The sequence below is a fragment of the Micropterus salmoides genome, unplaced genomic scaffold, assembly GCF_014851395.1.
Source record: "Micropterus salmoides isolate LMB-PRFRI ecotype aquatic unplaced genomic scaffold, ASM1485139v1 Ms_hic_scaffold_8, whole genome shotgun sequence".
NCBI lineage: Eukaryota > Metazoa > Chordata > Actinopteri > Centrarchiformes > Centrarchidae > Micropterus > Micropterus salmoides.
Window position 1 is genome coordinate 34,452,252 of NW_024044570.1, and position 17,975 is coordinate 34,470,226.

The window sequence follows — 17,975 nt, forward strand, 5'->3', positions numbered from 1 at the left end:
TCAGTGGGAGGAATTTTTTATATCCACAGATTCCCAAACACCTGGAAAATAAAATAAAAATGGCCTTGCAAGGACAAAAAAGAGAGACATGGGAAAATAAGCTATTTGTTTTGTCAGATGTCTTCATTTATAATTGTAACTGTACAGTGCCAGGCTTCTGGGTTCCTGAAGTTGGAACTGCACTTTGTAAAGAACCTCCAAGGTATTTTCATCTTCATGTTCAATGTGAGTTTAGTCCAGTCAGACAGAGACAACAAGAGGACTACCAGAAGGAAGCCAATGCAGCTTCAAAGTAAAAGCACACATCTTACGGCAACTCTCAGTGGTCTGTTCAAACCCAAACAAGCTGAAGTGTGATTGATCTACTGAGATGTCCTAAACCTATAAAAACAATCCCTACACCATTATAATTTACCTCGGAGACATGGGGCCCATGTGGAACAGTGAATGACTTGCATGATGTTATCTGATCCTTATGATAAATTAATAGACAAGGAACCGGGAGTCTTTACTTTATCTTTACATTCTTACTAAGAAAGCAGACATGATCTGACTGAGATTCACTGCTGTTATAAAAAGGTTTAGGCTGTCTGGTATTCTACAGTCATTGATTGGTTAAGTAGTATATTGCTGTAACATTATTTCACTAAAATCACAAAGTGAACAAGATGAAATGAATATAAACAATTTACATGCGTTAGCTGTAACAAGATAAAACTCAAAAATAGGATTTTAAAAAGTGCTTTTACGCGAATGGCTAAAAAAAAAAAAAAAGATACAATAAAAATAATATGGTAGTGACTGCTGACGCATTTATTTTGGGTTTGCACAAAAGCGAAGGAGGCTTTTATTTTGAATTTTATAAGTAGAGGCGATATTCCAGTGGGACGCCGACCATATCGCACTCCCAGATGGAATCAGTGTTCAAACTAGCACTTTATTCAAATATATCCGGACAGTAGGCTAATAAGCTGTGGATGTTGTGGAATGTAGAGTTCATCTAGGTCTACCTACAGAGAGGATGCTGTGTTTTGTCGGGGGGTAACAAGGTAAGTCGCTTTCTGTCGTTAGAGTATGGTCACGCCGAGCTGCGTTCAGATTTCTGCCAATTTTAAGTATCATTTAGTAGCGGCAAATGTTAACATGACATATTAACATCAAACAGTGTGGGTCCTGAATAAACAAGGAGCAGTTGTTTAATTCGGCGTACATGTATTCTACTAAGCAGCAGGAAACAAATCAATAAAAAGCCATGTTTTGCAATTACGATGTTACAAGATGCGACCCACCTTGGTGTGTTTGTGGGAGGACCGTCGCTGGAAAAACGCACATACCAAAACTAAAGGATGGTTTTTAATCAAATGAATGACATATTGTTGGATAACATGCATGCCGAATTTACCCAATGGAACTGGACTCTCCAATAAACTCTAAAACTATATCTAATGGGATCTGTACCTTTGTACATAAGCGAGACAACTTTAAAATGGCAATTGGAAAGTCACCTCACGTGACCTTTGCTGGAATAATTTGGTGAGAATTACTTTCCATGTGAGGACAAGAGGTCACCTACAATATAGGGGTTTATTGAGATGCAGCTGGGATGTAAATTATGTACTGCCCTGCTCCTGATTTGTGTTTTGTGGGTATAAATTAATGCATTTTAATATTTCATCTTTGCAACCTGGTAAGACAGTATATGATAAGTGAATTCAACTATCTCTGAACTTCCCAAGTTTACCCCTGCGGACAAGCCCACAGACTCAGAGATGGCTGTGCCTAGGAAGAGGTTCTCCTCTGTCTGCTCCTCGTCCTCAGCTGAAGAAGACAGCGCAAGCCTCCATGACAGTGACCCCATTTCTGCCACTGATCCACCCAGTGAACAAGAACATCCCTATGCATCTCTGCTCTGGTAAGCTTTCTCTGCTGCCTCCATCGCTTCTGCTGTCAACTGGCAGATACAAGACATTAATAGAGGAGCAAGTATTCACATCTTTTACTTAAGTGTTATTAGCTGAATGTGTCTGAATTAGTGTAAAATGTTTATACTTTATCTGTTATGTATCTTATATTATTGCATTATTACTGATGTATTAATGTGAAAGTAGCATTTTAAGCCAATTTTAAGCATTTTATAAACTTTTGGGGAGTTAAGTCTATGACAATACATCATTTTATAAATTCTTCATATGTTGTGTAGGTAAAAAAGTTCATTTGTAAAGTAACCTGTCAAACAAATGTAGTAAAATAAATTATAGTGCAGGTACTTAAAGTTTGAACTTAAATACAGAACTAGCTTGCTGTTGACTATAGGAGATCAGGACTCGTTGAAGCTGAGGTACAGAGAGTAACACTGAAACTTTCCAGCTCTGTCTGAAACTCATGGCCACAGGATTGTTACATTTTATGAAGACTGTATTTGTCCTTGTATTACCCAAGGAGCTCCAGTGAATGTGCAAGGCTGATATTTTCTTCAGAGAAGAACTTGGCAGTCGACAGAGATCACACACTTAGTATGAGGAGTGAGAGGGCTGAAGGTTTTTTGTCAATATCAATATCAATATCAATTTTATTTATATAGCACACTTAAAACAACCAAGTTTGACCAAGGTGCTTCACAGGTTAAATACAACAACAAGACACTACTCACACAGTAAAAGTACAGCAATAAAACATTATAATATACAGTATACGATATATAGTGATATTAAAATTGCCAGGAATAATAACAGACTTAACTCGAAGGAAATGCCAAAGAAAAGAGATGTGTTTTTAACAGTGATTTAAAACGTTCAAGAGTTGGGGCGGTTCTGATATGGACTGGCAGGTTGTTCCACAGGTTAGGGGCAGCTACACAAAAGGCTCGATCGCCTCTGGTTTTAAGTCTGCTTCTGGGTACATCCAGGAGGAGGAGATTGGCGGATCTCAGCACTCTAGCTGAGATATACACTCTAGAGTATGAATGTGAAGAAGCTCCGTTAAGTACAATGGAGCCAATCCATTAAGGCATTTAAAAGTTAAGTAAGATTTTAAAATCAATCCTGTGATGAACAGGAAGCCAGTGGAGGGAGCGCAACACAGGTGTGATGTGGTCCCTCTTCTTCTTTCCTGTCAGGAGACGGGCAGCAGCATTTTGGACTAACTGCAGGTGATGACTTGTCTAAGCCCACATATAAGGAGTTGCAATAGTCATGGCGGGAAGTTATGAAGGCATTTATCACCCTCTCCAAATCTTTAGGAGGGAGATAGGCCTTTACCTTGGCTATAGTTCTCAACTGGAAAAAGCAGGATCTGACAGTGGCAGACAGTTTGAAGTTAAAGGGCCAAGAGAATCTACATCAAGCAGTTCAGGGTGTCCAAACATTATGATCTCTGTCTTGTCTCCGTTTAGGTTGAGGAAATTTAGGTTTTGGTGTCCTTCATACAGTCAAGCAGGGGCTGCAGTGAGCCCTTTGCTTTTACATTCAGGGGCAAATAAATTTGAATATCGTCTGCAAAACAGTGGAAAGAGACCTCATACCTCTCAAAGATGGAGGCCAGGGGCAGCATATACAAAGAAAATAAGATGGGGCCTAAGACAGAACCTTGAGGGACACCGCAGGTAAATGGGGCTGTCTCAGAGGAATAATCACCGAGGTGGACAGAGAAGCTCCTATCGGTTAGATAGGATTGAAACCACCTAAGTGGAAAATTGTGTGGGAATCAAAGGTACTGCCCTTTGATTCCCACACAATTTTCCAACCGTGACAAGAGGATTGAGTGGTCAACAGTGTCAGTGTCGGCAGCAGTGAGGTCTAAGAGCACTAGGACAGCAGAGACTCCTGAGTCAACAGTTAAAATCAAGTCATTAAAAACTCTTAAAAGTGCCGTTTCAGTGCTGTGACGGGGTTTGAAGCCGGACTGGAACTTTTCATAAACATTATTATTAATTAAAAATGTTTGCAGCTGGGTAAAAACTACTTTCTCCAGGACTTTAGATAAGAAAGACAGTTTAGAGATGGGCCTGAAGTTAGAGAGAACAGAGGGGTCGAGATTTTCCTTTTTTAGCAGGGGTTGTACAACAGTGTGTTTAAAGGTGGACGGAACATGACCAGAGACAAGACAGGTATTTATCAACGACAATTTGTAACTTAGTGTGAGAATATGCTGCACCAGTATAGACACCTACAATGACAGCATGTATAGTATCTGCTGCAGGAGCAGCCATCTACAGGGGGAATTTGTTATCAAAGGTAATTGCAGGTGCAGTGACACCAGAACTGGCATGGTGACACTCAAAAACTGGTGAACGATAAGCCTCACACAAGACAATGACTAAAAAAAAAACTGTGTGTCCAGTTGTCATCGTGTCCAAGACTCTTTGCTGAGCTCCAACAGCAGCTTCACCAGATACAGAGGCATCCTTAACTGGATCATCATTCTCCTGGTCAGTTTTCCCATTTCTTCCTATTGGTTTTATAGATATTTATAAGTGTTTATTAAGTTACCAAACAGGTACTTTCAATTTAATGGAGTTAAACCTCTGACTTGGTGATGACGATTTATGAATTGACCAAGATAGGTTAAAATCAAGGGCAACTGGGCTTGGTTGAAAGAGGAGTGAAAGAAACCATCTAAACTCGAGTAGAGAAACTATCTCTAAAACAGAGAAATCGCCCACCTACAATGTTGTCCTTTCAACTCTTCCCAGGAGACTGAACAAATGCCAACTTGGCCTCAGGTGACTCCAACGACCATAATGACCGTCTTACAACAACCAGGAGTGCTAACGAACCAAGCAATATTGACCCCACTGAGGTTAAATAGCTGGGAGAAGAGGCCCCTCAGGTGAGAGGCGAGTATCTTCAGCCAAATCCAGCTGCCCTTGATTTGAGCTTTGGATAACTATGACCTGGATGATGAGAATCTTCACAGAGAACTTACAGGTGTTTTACTGTCACACACTGTGTCATTCTGATTTTCAGATCCTGACTCATGCTCACTTGTTCTTGGAGAATTTCATACAGTGAGTATAAATAGAAGCTCCCATGCATAATACACAATTTTGTACAGACATTTATGGTACCCAGAGGATGAATCCCATGACTGGTGCTCCCCTGACTTTTCATCCAGCACCATCACCAGGTCAGAATTTCAGTTTGACCAACACTTAGTTTATAGATGTTTATGGCCAAATACCTGAAAAACTAATCACATTCCCAACATCCTCAGCTTTACTTTGTGTTTAGTGCTAAGTGTCAAATGTTAGCATGCTAACATCATGTTAAACTAAGATAGTAATCATGGAAAAACATTACACCCAGCCAACTACGAGACTTTTCTGGAGCTTTCAAACACATTTCGCAGTCTTTATCAGCAGATGGAGCTGCATCACTGGAGTTTTACAATAAAACTCCCTGGGCTTAATCCGTCCACTGATGAAGACTGTGAGATAATATCCGAAAAGCTCAAAAGCTAGTGTGTGGACCTTGAGTTATAACTTTGTTTTTCAATTTGGTCAAACCATATAATTAAAAATCTTCCGTGTACAGAATTCTTATTAGACTTTTGTCCTTTGTTTGCCTCCTCTTAACAGACATGGCTTTTTGATAGATGTCAAAAAAGTCATGGAGCATCTCATTGAGGACAACTGCAACTGGCCATCTGTCAACCTCATACTGGGTGAGAAAGTCTTTAGATAGAAGCGCAGCAAAGATACCAGAGATTCGGGGGTGTTATGTTCAACTTTTTAGTCCTCAGCCCCGGTTGACTCAAGTGACATCACTTAAGGCAATTTGTTAGATTTCGTGTAGCTCCCTATGGAGCCACAAAAGGCTTCATGCAACTTTTTTCACACTTTTGAGTACTAGCTACTCTCCATGACCTGCTAACTGACTTTGATGTGAGCTCTGGGGTGGGTCATTGTGCATTAACTAGGTATTTATATGTCCTGTAGCTTCCAACATCTTTGCCATTACAGCTTTGCTCCTTGAGAGATTTCAGGAAAAGGTGAGACTTCTGATTTAGACAACGCATCAACCCCATGCCACACTTTGAATTCGTACCATAGCAAGTTTTATTTTTGAACAGTTTTGAAAAAACATATGAACACATCAGTTGTACAAGTCTCCTTAGTAAAACTTCTATTTCATTCATTTCTGTCAGGATATGCTGTCCCCCACCAATGCTCATTGTTTACATCTCACAAATCTGGGGTTGCTCCTGCTGTTTCCTGCGGCAGTGATTGTACATGAGCCCACAATATCAACAGGTAACAACTAGAAACATGTGCTTCATTTGATTGTACATATGTGATGCAGTGACTGCAAATTTCTTAAATATTGTCAACAGCTAATGGATATCAGTTTGGTTATTGCATTCTTTTATCTGCTGTTTCAGCAAATTATCCAGACTGTATGACAGCTGCACCTTCCTGTCAAATGCAAATATTCTAGATGGCATGTGCATCCTTTTACAGAATACTCTTTCCTCATAGTAGGAAACGTTACCATCATCAATACATTTTAGAATAGAGTTCTATATGTTAGACCAATGTTTGTCTGTAAAAAAAGAGCTTTTAATGATGGACTGAATGGTTAAAAATATGCTGACTTTCCCAGCCAACAGGCACAGTTGTTTGAAAGCCCTAACATCAATCAAGTGTAGAAGTTTAAAAGCCAGCGTTGCTGGGATGTTTCTGGCTTATTGTCCACCAGGTGGAGCATTCTTCTCTCTCTGGTTCTACACTGCTCTGGGGATGAAGCTTTATTCATACCAGGAAACTAATCGCTGGTACCGACAAGCTCATTTAACTAATGCAGGTATTCATCCAACACCAGACGTTGCATTGATTTAATTTCAGAACAATGACATTAACTAATCCAACAACTACTGCTTTTTTATCTGTGTGTTTTCAGAGACAGACAAGAATGTCTCCGTTGCGGAAAAAGCCTACAATGAGCATCTTACTTTCCGAGGTGAAACAGCTTGTCATTCATAAGATGATACTTGATCTCTTCACATTAATTTACTATGATACATTTTGTCCTCTGTGACTCTGTCTTTGATTTCTCAGATCTGTATTATTTCCTACTTGCCCCCACTCTGTGCTACCAGAGAGACTTCCCATGTACTCCTAAGGTCCGCATCAATAAGCTACTGCACAGGCTGCTGGAAATGGTGAGCTGAACAGTGGCACCATTTTGATGTACAGTTCGGTGTACTGTTAGGCAGTGGAAATGGACAATATTAGCTCAAATTAGCTCCAGCATAGAGAGACACATAAAGACCTTTTTTGGACCTCTTCCATAATTGTTGGAACAGCTGCTTTGTATCTCCATATCCCATATATGTCTGTTTGCGTAAATCATCCCTAGTTCATATGTACAGTTCAAGTTTTAAAGAGGTTCTATTTATTTGGCAATTTCAACATGACATATGATTGATGCAATTGATCCGCTTGAAATGGGCCTTACCAGATATATTAATGTTCATTTAGGGATAGAAACACTACAGCTTGATAATTGTGGCATTCTCTACCTTTAGGTGACCGTTATCCAGATCATGGTTGGAATTGTGCAGCAGGTACAACAGCTGGTTAAAGTACTTCCTGTATTGTATAGTATGTTACTATGTAGTTATCTAGGAACTTACAGTACACCATATTGTAGTGTATCATAACATAGTATGCCATGTATGTGTGATATGTTATAGTGTAGTACAAGATGTGTCTGAATTGTTGCAGTATGCCGCCTTGAATGCCAATGCGATTTATAAGTTTTTTTGACATTACTAAATGAACATGGGTGGAAAAACTTTGCTGCTTTTCAGTGTAGATTTTCATTGTGAAAACCGTCACATCACATCTTAAACCACATCATCACGGGACCGTTGATACAGTCTATGCATGGGACCGTAGGTGCTGAACCCTAACAAAGTAAACATTACAACATCTAATAATTTTTAACATAAGGAGGTATACAATGTTTTCTGTCCATTACGGTAGTAGCAGATACTGTACCCTGTTTCCTTAGAATAAGTACAGAAGAACCAAGGTACAGTATCAGATTTAGGCTTTTCAAAGAGAATGATGAAAGAAACTCGTTATGATAAAATACAGTTACATTGGGTTAGTGAAAGCAAAGCAAAGTGGTAAGTAGACTAAGCTCTGCTATGGTGTAGTTGGTTACACTGTACTTTGCTGTATTAAGGGATCATGAGCTGTAAAACAGCAAATGACAATGTCTGTGCTTCCTCCTGGCCTCACAGGTCATTGTGATTCAAACTATCAGAATTGTAAATGCTCCGTACTTGTATAGCGCCTTTCTAGTCTTTTCGACCACTCAAAGCGCTTTTACACTACATCTGCATTCACCAGTCACACACATTCATACACTGAGCCTAAGTGCTCAAACGGAAACTAACATTCACACTCACTCATACACTGGCGGAATAGCCGCCAGGAGCAATTCGGGGTTCAGTATCTTGCCCAAGGACACTTCGACACGCAACCTTCCGGTTAACGGCCAACCCGCTCTACCTCCTGAGCCACAGCCGCCCAATTGTTTATTCATATGTTGGGAAAAAATGTGATTTATTTACAATCTTTGCGTTGGCACCATCTTTGTCAACTGTGTGATACATGTTTCTTCAATACCTTACTAAAAGTAAGGAAAGACTGTAATAGCTAATAAGTGCTGTTTGATGACTACAACATCTAGCCTTCTAACACTGGGGTTTCATTAAGAACAGTGAGCTGCATAGCTATCTAAAACATCTGCCCTACACCCTTCATATTCTATGGCAATAGTATCATATAATATACAAGGTACAAGGTTCACATTACAACAGGGTTGTAAAATGAAATGTGATTCTCTCTTCTGTTGCATAGCAGACAGCATACAGTATACAAAAACAATCATAGAATGGTAAAAAGAAGCAAACTATAAACTATATTCACTGGAGCAGTGCTGAGGATGAATTAGAGTTTTACAGTCTGATAGTTTGGGGGAAAAGCTGCTCTGCAGTCTGGTGGTGTGGCAGAAGAAACTTCTATATCTCTTCCCAGAAGGCAGCAGGACGAACAGGCTGTGGCTGGGTGGGTACTGTCCTTTAGTATCCTTTGGGCTCTGCAGGCACCTCACCTCACCGATATCACTGATGCTCGCGAGATGGGTACCAATGATCTTCTGAGCAGTTTGAATCACCCGCTGCATAGCCCTCCGGTCCTGGGCCGTGCACATCCCATGCCAGTTAGTGATGTTTCCAGTCAGAATGCTTTCTATGGCTCCTCTGTAAAAGCTGACAAGAACTTGGCACGGGAATTTGGCCTTCTTAAGCTGCCTTAAGAAATACAGTCGTTGAGCGGGAACCGGAGGGGCTGAATACACTGCCTTGGTGGGCTCCTGTGTAATATACAGTGTATGCTAAATATGTTTTATCATTGTGCAAACTTTAATTGACTATTATCCCATAATAAATCAGTATGACAGTAAAGTGTTGTAATGTTTTTTTCTCCCTTGATTTGGTTCCCTGAAATTCTAATAATTCATAGTCATATCATATGCTAGTGGCATGTCTAAAATCCTGTCTGTCAGTCGGTCAGATGGTTGGACTTAATTAACTTGGTCAAATGGATAGGCATGGTACCTTTATCAGTTTTGTATGATCCCCAGATGATGAATCCTACTGAATTTGGTGATTCTCTTACTTTTCCTCTAGTACCCCCAACAGGTTGGCATTTTTGGCTTTTAGTGAAATATCTTGACAACTATAGGATGGATTACAGTGCAGTTTGGTATAGATATTCAAGGTGCCCCGGGGATGAATCATACTGACTTTGGTGATGCTCGGATTTTTCCTCTAGCCCCACCAATAGGTCAAAGCTTTTACCTATACTTGGAAATATCTCAACATTTAATGAACTGGCACAAAATTAGTTACAGACATTTTCCCCAGAGGATGAATCCTAATGACTTTTCATCTATCACCATCATCAAAATTTAATGTATCCAGTACTTTGGTTTATGACCAAATACTTGCAAACCCAATGACATTCCCATCCGCCTCAGCTGTATATTGTGTTATTGTGCTAATTGCAACTGTTAGCATGCTAACATGCTAAACTAAGATGGTGACCATGGTAAATATTTTATTTATCAGCATGTTTGCATGCTGATGTTTAGCTGTGCCAAAATCCAGCCTCATAGAGCTGCTAGAATGGCCGTGCACTCTTTGTCTTGTTTCTGAATATGTTGACTATGTACATTTACATTAAATGCTATTACTGTCCTGTGAATAAGTCTTTTTTTTCCTGTCTCTCTCAGTGGATTGAGCCCATCTTCCAGAGATCAGAAAACTCCTTCTCTGTGAGTGAAACACAAACCTATATCATTTTGAATATTAGAACATACACAGCTTCCACACCTGTGTGGAATTCACATTTTTTTATTCTTATAGATTATGGACATCACTATGAGAGTGGAGCACCTGGTGGGACTAGTGGTGAGGGTTTTTTATTTATTACCTTAAATATTAACCGTTTGGATTTCCCAGAACTCTATAACACTAAGTCAAAAGTGGTCTTAGATGGTGGTGATGATGACGAGGATGAGGAGGTATTGCTCCTCATATTTTGGGTCATTAGAGGTCATTAAAGTGTAGACACTGTCATAGATGACATATACTTTAACAACATATATTTTCTTGTCAGGCACCAACCCATTTCCTCTGGCTCCTCTTCTTCTTCTTGAGTCACTCCTACCTGAATTTCTGTGCAGAACTGCTACGCTTTGGTGATCGACATTTTTATGGAGACTGGTGGTCAGTTGCCCAAAATAATTTCTGCATATTTTGTTTTCGCTCATTCGGCTCTGGCTCACGGTGGTTCATCTTTCATTTATAGGAACGCTACAACTCTGATCGCTTTCTGGAACAATTGGAATATTCCCTTTCAAAAGTGGTGCCACAGGTATTTTAATGCGACGGCATGACATGAATACTAAATGATTTCCCATACCCTTTGCTCTCATCTCTCATATGTCTTTGCTCCCTGTCACTCATATGAAGACATGTGTACACACGGCTGGTGGAAAAGAATGTGCCTCCATCACGAGCAGAGTTAATGGTCTTCCTGATGTCAGCTGCTCTTTGTGAGGTATAGTCTGATCCTGCCTGAAGCAAATGTTACTACTGATTCTTTTGTTTTGTAGCAGAGGATATAAGACATTTGAAATCTCAAATGAATTGGGTTTCTAAACTGGAATATTATATATATATATACCAATATTACAGTATATCATATATAATATATAATCAAATGTTGACCTTCATGCAAGATCCTCAGTGCCATATTGTGCTTATAACATATTGCTGTCAGATCAGAATTATTGTAATAACGAGTTTCTAACTTGTAAACAGCAATTACATCAAGATCCAAGTCATAATTACAAGTGGGAAACTTTTATTGTTCTGAAAGACTTAAAAACCAAACAAATATGGATGCCAGAGGGTCAGAGGCTTAGAGAGTAACCAGTCAAGTCAGTGTTGCAGTTCATGAATCTTACTGTATAGAAATTAGAAGGCTATTGGCCCAAACAAACAATGCAATAATATCTTACTGTGATGTTTTCTCTCTCTTCTACACAGTATATGATTGCTTTGCCCCTGCATAGCTGTCGCCTGTGGATCTTACTCATGATGGTATTTGAGGTGAGAATATCAGTGGCAGCTGATTGTTTACCTGGATGAGGGCTTACACACTAGCAATGAGACTTACTTACTCCACAGTTGAATCAGAAAAGCAAACACATTCCAGCACCAAACAGCTGGTATAACATGTGCAAGACTAGCTAGGGATGCATGTAGCAGCTAAAGAGACAGATATTTCTCTCAGGAGTTGGATGAAACCAAAAACAGTGCTAAAAGAGAGTAAATATTTGCTGGATGTGTAAATAAGCAACTGTTTGCTAAGGAGTTCACCATATCGACTTAAGAGATCATTATAAGGTGCAAGGTAGATTTATTTAAGCTTGTATAACAAGATTAAGTTTTAGTTCCCTTTATGCTACGTACCGAAAGCAAACGTTATATACAAAAACACAGTAGATGCTCAGTAGATGGGTACCAGTTTTAAACACCCACTGCAGAACCTTCCTGTCCTGGGCCGTGCACATACAATGCCAGTTGGTGATGTTTTCAGTCAGGATGCTTTTTATTGCTCCAATGTAAAAGTTTACCAGGGCCTGGCACAGAAATGAAGATTCCTTAAGAAATACAGTTGTTTTTGAGCTTTCTTTACCAGGGTGGAGATTGGAGATGACCATGTCAGATTCAGTTTGATGCAGATCTGATGTTGACAGCAGCGTATGTCTTTGACTCCTTTTTCCTAAAGTCAACGATCAGCTTCTAGGTTTTGCTGACATTGAGCAGTAGGTTGTTCTCTGGGTACCATTCTGCATATATGTAAATGTTTTGGGCAAATCAGTTATTGCAAGTTTAGATTCACATTTACACAACATTAAAATTTCACATATATAATGAACGCACATTGATTCCCATTATTCATAAACTTCCCATAAGTATTGTCTTGACTTGGTTTCTGCTTGCAATGGCTAACATTAGAACTAATTTAATAATTTTGTGTGGAATATTGGAATAGAGTGGCTACAATTGTCAACAGTGAATGTGTGTATATTGTAGTGTTGTAGTCAAGACAGCCCAAACCGAGACCAAGTCAAGACCAAGACCAGAGTTTATTGAGACCAAGATAAGACCAAAAATTTTAGGGGCTGAGAGCAGTCGAGACCAAGACCGAGGGATGGCGAGACCGAGTCAAGACCAAGACCAGTTCCTTGCATTGCATGGCACGCAATAAAATGTGGAACGAGATCATAGGTAGTTCACAAATTCATCTGAAAGATCCACATTCCCATTAAAACACCCACATACAAACACTGAAATTAATTAATTAATTAGGATAGGAAGCAATATGTTTTACTTCCAATCAAAGTTTGGATGTTTACAAATCAGACAATGCAAAAGCAATTTATTGATATTCTCAAAGTTATGGTCTTGACTGGTCTTGAAATAAAATCCTGAGTCCTCAGTGTCCAAGACTGAGACAAGACCAAGTACAAATGCGGTCCAGACCGAGACGAGACCAAGACCGGTCACGAATACTACAACACTAGTATATTGCATGGCAAGGACTCATTAGTCTGATTAAGAAAGATACAAACTTAAAAAGTAAAAAATATTTTATTTGTTCATTTCAAATATTATAATATATATAGTAATTTATTAAGTTTGCTAACCCTAGGGATGTCGCACATGGGCCATCTAATGACTCACCACCACTGTATCGCACAGTATTTCACATGCAGGTTTACAAATTTGGAAGAAGTATTTTCAGTTCTGAGAATAAAACTAGAAAACATTTATTTAAGTTGTTAAGGATATAATGTAATTTACTGTTGGTTCTTTGCAGATAAACATAAAATAAAAGCAGGGTTTTTTTTACCCATATTTTTTTTGTTAAGAACACAGCTGCCCATTCAGTTTTTGCGAAAAGTGGTGAATCTTTTGAAAAGACTACACTCCATCAAAACCCAAGGTCGGCAATGATCTATGTATAGTACTTGTAAAGCTAAACAGGTGCAATCATGGAAGTACACAGTTAATGTACTTGGACTGAGGATTTACAGTAAGTGGTCAATGGTTAGAGAAGTTTGCAGTTTCTTTTTATCCTTAGAAATATAATTAATTTAGTTGAGAAAGAGGAGAACCTATGTTTTGTTAAATACTGGTGCATTTCTTTAGCTAACGCTGTATCTTCTCCTTTTAGCTTCTGGTTGCAGTATTCCTTGGAAACTATTTCAAGGGAAACTATGGCAACGGCTTAGTGTGGCTGTGCTTGCTGCTGGGCCCTCTTCTGGCTGTGATCACCTACTTTCACGACCACTACATCAGCTTTCATCACCATCATCATCAACCATCATCCTCACCACTGACACCACAACACGGTCTTCCCAGCACAGTTTTCCTGCTACCTCACTGATCAAGGGGAGAAATTCTATCCTATTGTACTGTATTTACAAGTACACCAAGAGGATATGGCTCCAAAGCTCAGTGAAGGCCAAGGATCCATTTTGATGTCTGGAAAACCTTTTGGGGTTATAAACCCATGACCTCTTACCAGTTCAGCTATACATATCTATGTTGTGTAGACTAATTAATGCCCCTTTTCTGTATTGGAAAGGCTTGCAAATTATGTTACAATGCTTCCTTACAAATATGTATGCAATTAACAACTGATTTAGTATATTTTTTATCTAAATTTGTACATCTGAAGTCCAGCTGGACAGCTTGTTGAATGTAAGGTACTGCTCAGTAAAGATTTGTGTGATTATTCCTGTTATAATAATGTGAGTCATCAGCACAGAATTTAAGGTTATTGCTTACACACTGCTGTGTCAACATGTGGTTAACGAGCCCTAGCTCATCCAAGTTTACTGTAAGTTCATGGACATGGTCCAATCAGGAATACAGGGAATGATTGTACCTTGTGGTTTAAGGAGGAATGATTTAAAGCATGTCTGCCAGCAAAGTAAGGTTCGTATAGGCCTTAATGACAGTTATAAATGCTCTGCTTTCTTCTCATAATTCCTCTGCCATGTTGTTATTTTAAAGCATACAACAAATTACCACTGCCTACCACTGAAAGATGTGTACTAAAAAGATGTGGGCTATTCATTGTTAAAAAAGATCACTTCTGTTTGATTCCAGATCATTAGAAAACTCATAGCTACAGAAAACCGTAGACCTTTAATGCAAAATGTTTTGTCTCATATCAGTGTCTGCAATGGTAAAAGTGATAATCAAACATGGTGTATAGTCAGTGTTCTTATCATGTCACTGCCACAGTGAAACAAAAGTAGCCCATATAGTTTTACTAGTACTCCTATGTTGGAAGTCTCCTTAAGCAGAAGTCACCAAAAGTCAGGATCTGCCTTGGACTATGTCATATTAAACTTACTCATATATATAACTGAATATTGTCGGCACGCCAATGGTAAGAGATGGTGTCAAAGCAGTACCTTAAAGCCTGGGAGAACATACCATAGAACACGGCTACAATTGATGCCTACATGACACACATGAATTGTGCTGCCAAAGAAATCCGATCATTTACAGAGACACAGAACATCTACTATTTTATGATGTGCAGTATCATTGGGGTATTTGTGTGATTCTTTTAGCAGTATGTACGCAAATGTGTCCTGGGCCCCATCGACGGAGCGGATACTCAACTCATGTTCTCTCCATAGGCAGAAGTGCAAAACAACAAGAAGAAGCCACAAGAACAACAACAGGCAAAATACATTCTTGTCAATACAGTACACATGAAACATGAAATCAATAAGTCATGCTCTCAAATTGAAAGACCATGCTCTTGAACAAACATAAGAAAATAATCCCATAAATAGCTTACAAATAATGAGTAAAAAGAACCGCCCTCTGAAATTTGTCAAGTGGAAATATTAATCGGCATAAAATAGAAATCCTTAATCTTTAAAGGTACCATATGTAAGAATGTGAAGCAATGAACAAATGAAATGTATTAATGACTTTGTATTGCCAATGTGTGAACAGATTGTAACATAACTAAAAAATGAGAGTGCCTCCTCTTCTGTTTCCCTACAGCACCAACAATGTGCCACACTACCTAATTTTAGCTTAGAAATGGAGTCTGCTAATAATAAAGTACAACTAGCACCCATCACCACAGAGTCCAACGCAAACATTATCAACATTAGCTTGCTTGCTAACATTTTGGAGTGGCTTTTTATTGCGGCCAGCCTAAGGCACACTTGTGCAATACCCATGCTGTCTGATCAGCATCTTGATATGGCACACCTGTGATGGTTGGATGATCTTGGCAAAGGAGAAGTGCTCACTAACACAGATTTTGACAGATTTGAGAGAAATAGGCCTTTTGTGTACATAGAGAAAGGCTCAGATCTTTGAGTTCAGCTCATGATGAATGGGGGCAAAAACAAAAGTGTTGGGTTTATAATTTTGTTCAGTGTAGATACCACACGTAAATAAGACAACTTTGCATTGTGAGGAGGCTTTCTTGCTTTTTGACAGAGCTAGGCTAGCAGTTTCACTGCTTCCAGTCTTTGTGCCAAACTAAAGATATTTTGGACCTATCTTTGCACAGAATGCACAAAGACATGACATTGATCTTGTCCAACAAATTCTCCAAACTAAATGACAAAATGGGTCACTTCTTTTGAAAACCAGCCATGTGAACTTTACCTGATCAGATGCTGCGGAACAGGGACATCATGTTCCAGTTCCTTCCGAAACCATTAAAATGACTGTTCTGCAACTTCTGTGGTTAGGTTTACTGATCAAGGTTGGAGAACAATCATAGTCGCCTTTCAATGAAAAAAAGGTTAACTGTTGGCAGGAGAGAGGAAACAAAGATGTCATGTCAATTTTGCATGCTTTGTACACTGAAACATCCAACCCGACTTCCTCAGTAAGACTGGTAGGACAATGTCACGCTATGACTGTCTTTGCTCCTGATAGACAACAGTATTTATTTGTCAGGTAAGTGAAAGAACAGATTGTTTTAGGGATTTGACCAAACAAACAATGCTGTTGTTTTTTTTATGGCTGTGGCAGTCCTATCTTATCACTTCTCTGTAGATTTATTATAGTTTGACAGCTTCAAAATAGCTTTTTATTAGAAAAACAACATATTTCTTTTTGTGTTTTCAAGGGCCTACCGGTAAAAAGAAGAAACACAAGCAGTTTGTTTGTTTGTTTATTGTCCCAGTGGGGAAATTAGGTTGCAGCAGAAATCACATGGTATTTGGTGGCAAAATACAAGAAAAACAGACACCAATGAACACAATTTCAAACATACAGGCAGACGTGCATACGGACACTTGTGACCATACCTTATCATCATTCATTATTAAATGTCATTAAGAAATTTTATGTCCTGTGGAACAAAGCTTGGATCTGTTGTGGGGGTGGAAGAAATGCTGCAGGTTTAGACGTAAGATACAGCGCAACACAGGTGCTACATCCGGGGAGACTGCTTCGCTTCTGGCTCAGGCCAAAGAGAAGTAACATATCCCTTAGAGCACAGTCTCTCCTCTCTCCTTGATGAATAAAATAAAGACTCTACTCAGTTGTCCCCAGCTTTATTGCATACTGCTGGGAAGAGTATCATGCAGCATGCAAATACACAATAGTCTCAAAGGAGGAAAGAACAACAGATATTTTTATAGTTTTGGGGTGATGCACGCACACACATCCGTACATACAGGCTAGTACCTGTCTACACCAGACTGATAACTGTGGAATGCAGCAAAGGCTTAACAGAGCAACACTGAAAGGAGAGGAAAATCTGGAGGAAAATCAGTCATTAGTTACATAGTACATAATATGTGCACACAGTCCTTAAAAATGCGAAAGATTGAAACGCAAAGCTGTTCTGTTCTGTTGTGGTGTTGCACCTTGATAGCAAGTGAAACAATAATGCCCTGTGGGTGTACATGCAAGGTTAAAGGTGGCAACTGGTGTAGTGTCACAGCTAGCATAATCACCAATCTTGTCAGATTAATGCATCTGGCAACCTTATTGCAAAGATCAAAGCTAGACTGGTTAGTTAGGACTTGAGTGGAGTGCAATTTGTAGTACCTGAGGCTGATGGGAATGTCATTAGTTTTGCTGGTATTTAGTCATTAACCAAAGTATTGGACAAACTGAAATTTCCCCTGATGGTGGTGCTAGCTGAAAGTTAAGGATCACCAAAGTTATAAGAAGTTATAAGAAGTTATCCTGAGGAGGCATGAATATCTATACAAAATGTGATTGCATGTGATGAAATTTATCTAATAGCTGCAAAAGAAATTTCACTCAAAACCCCAGAGCTTCATGGCAGTGCCAATATTAAAGGTCTGTGGATAATCCACAAA

The 17,975-nt window shown here is 39.2% G+C and overlaps 1 protein-coding gene across 3 annotated transcripts; it reads left to right on the forward strand.

Annotated features, from left to right (window-relative positions):
• Positions 1–892: 892 nt before the first annotated feature.
• Positions 893–14,860, forward strand: LOC119893607 (diacylglycerol O-acyltransferase 1-like). Of its 3 annotated transcripts, none has more exons than XM_038705876.1 (18): positions 893–1,049; positions 1,737–1,912; positions 4,339–4,426; positions 4,965–5,005; positions 5,576–5,661; positions 5,936–5,988; positions 6,145–6,250; positions 6,696–6,800; positions 6,897–6,956; positions 7,055–7,158; positions 7,525–7,563; positions 10,305–10,346; positions 10,438–10,482; positions 10,691–10,800; positions 10,883–10,948; positions 11,047–11,134; positions 11,626–11,688; positions 13,823–14,860. In XM_038705876.1, the coding sequence occupies exons 2-18, from the start codon at positions 1,770–1,772 to the stop codon at positions 14,033–14,035; spliced, it is 1,452 nt and encodes a 483-aa protein (XP_038561804.1). In that variant the 5' UTR covers positions 893–1,049; positions 1,737–1,769; the 3' UTR covers positions 14,036–14,860. The 3 variants fall into 3 exon arrangements, with proteins under 3 accessions (XP_038561804.1, XP_038561806.1, XP_038561805.1); XM_038705877.1 differs by lacking the exon at positions 893–1,049 and adding an exon at positions 1,440–1,533; XM_038705878.1 differs by lacking the exon at positions 7,525–7,563.
• The last annotated feature ends 3,115 nt before the right edge of the window (positions 14,861–17,975 follow it).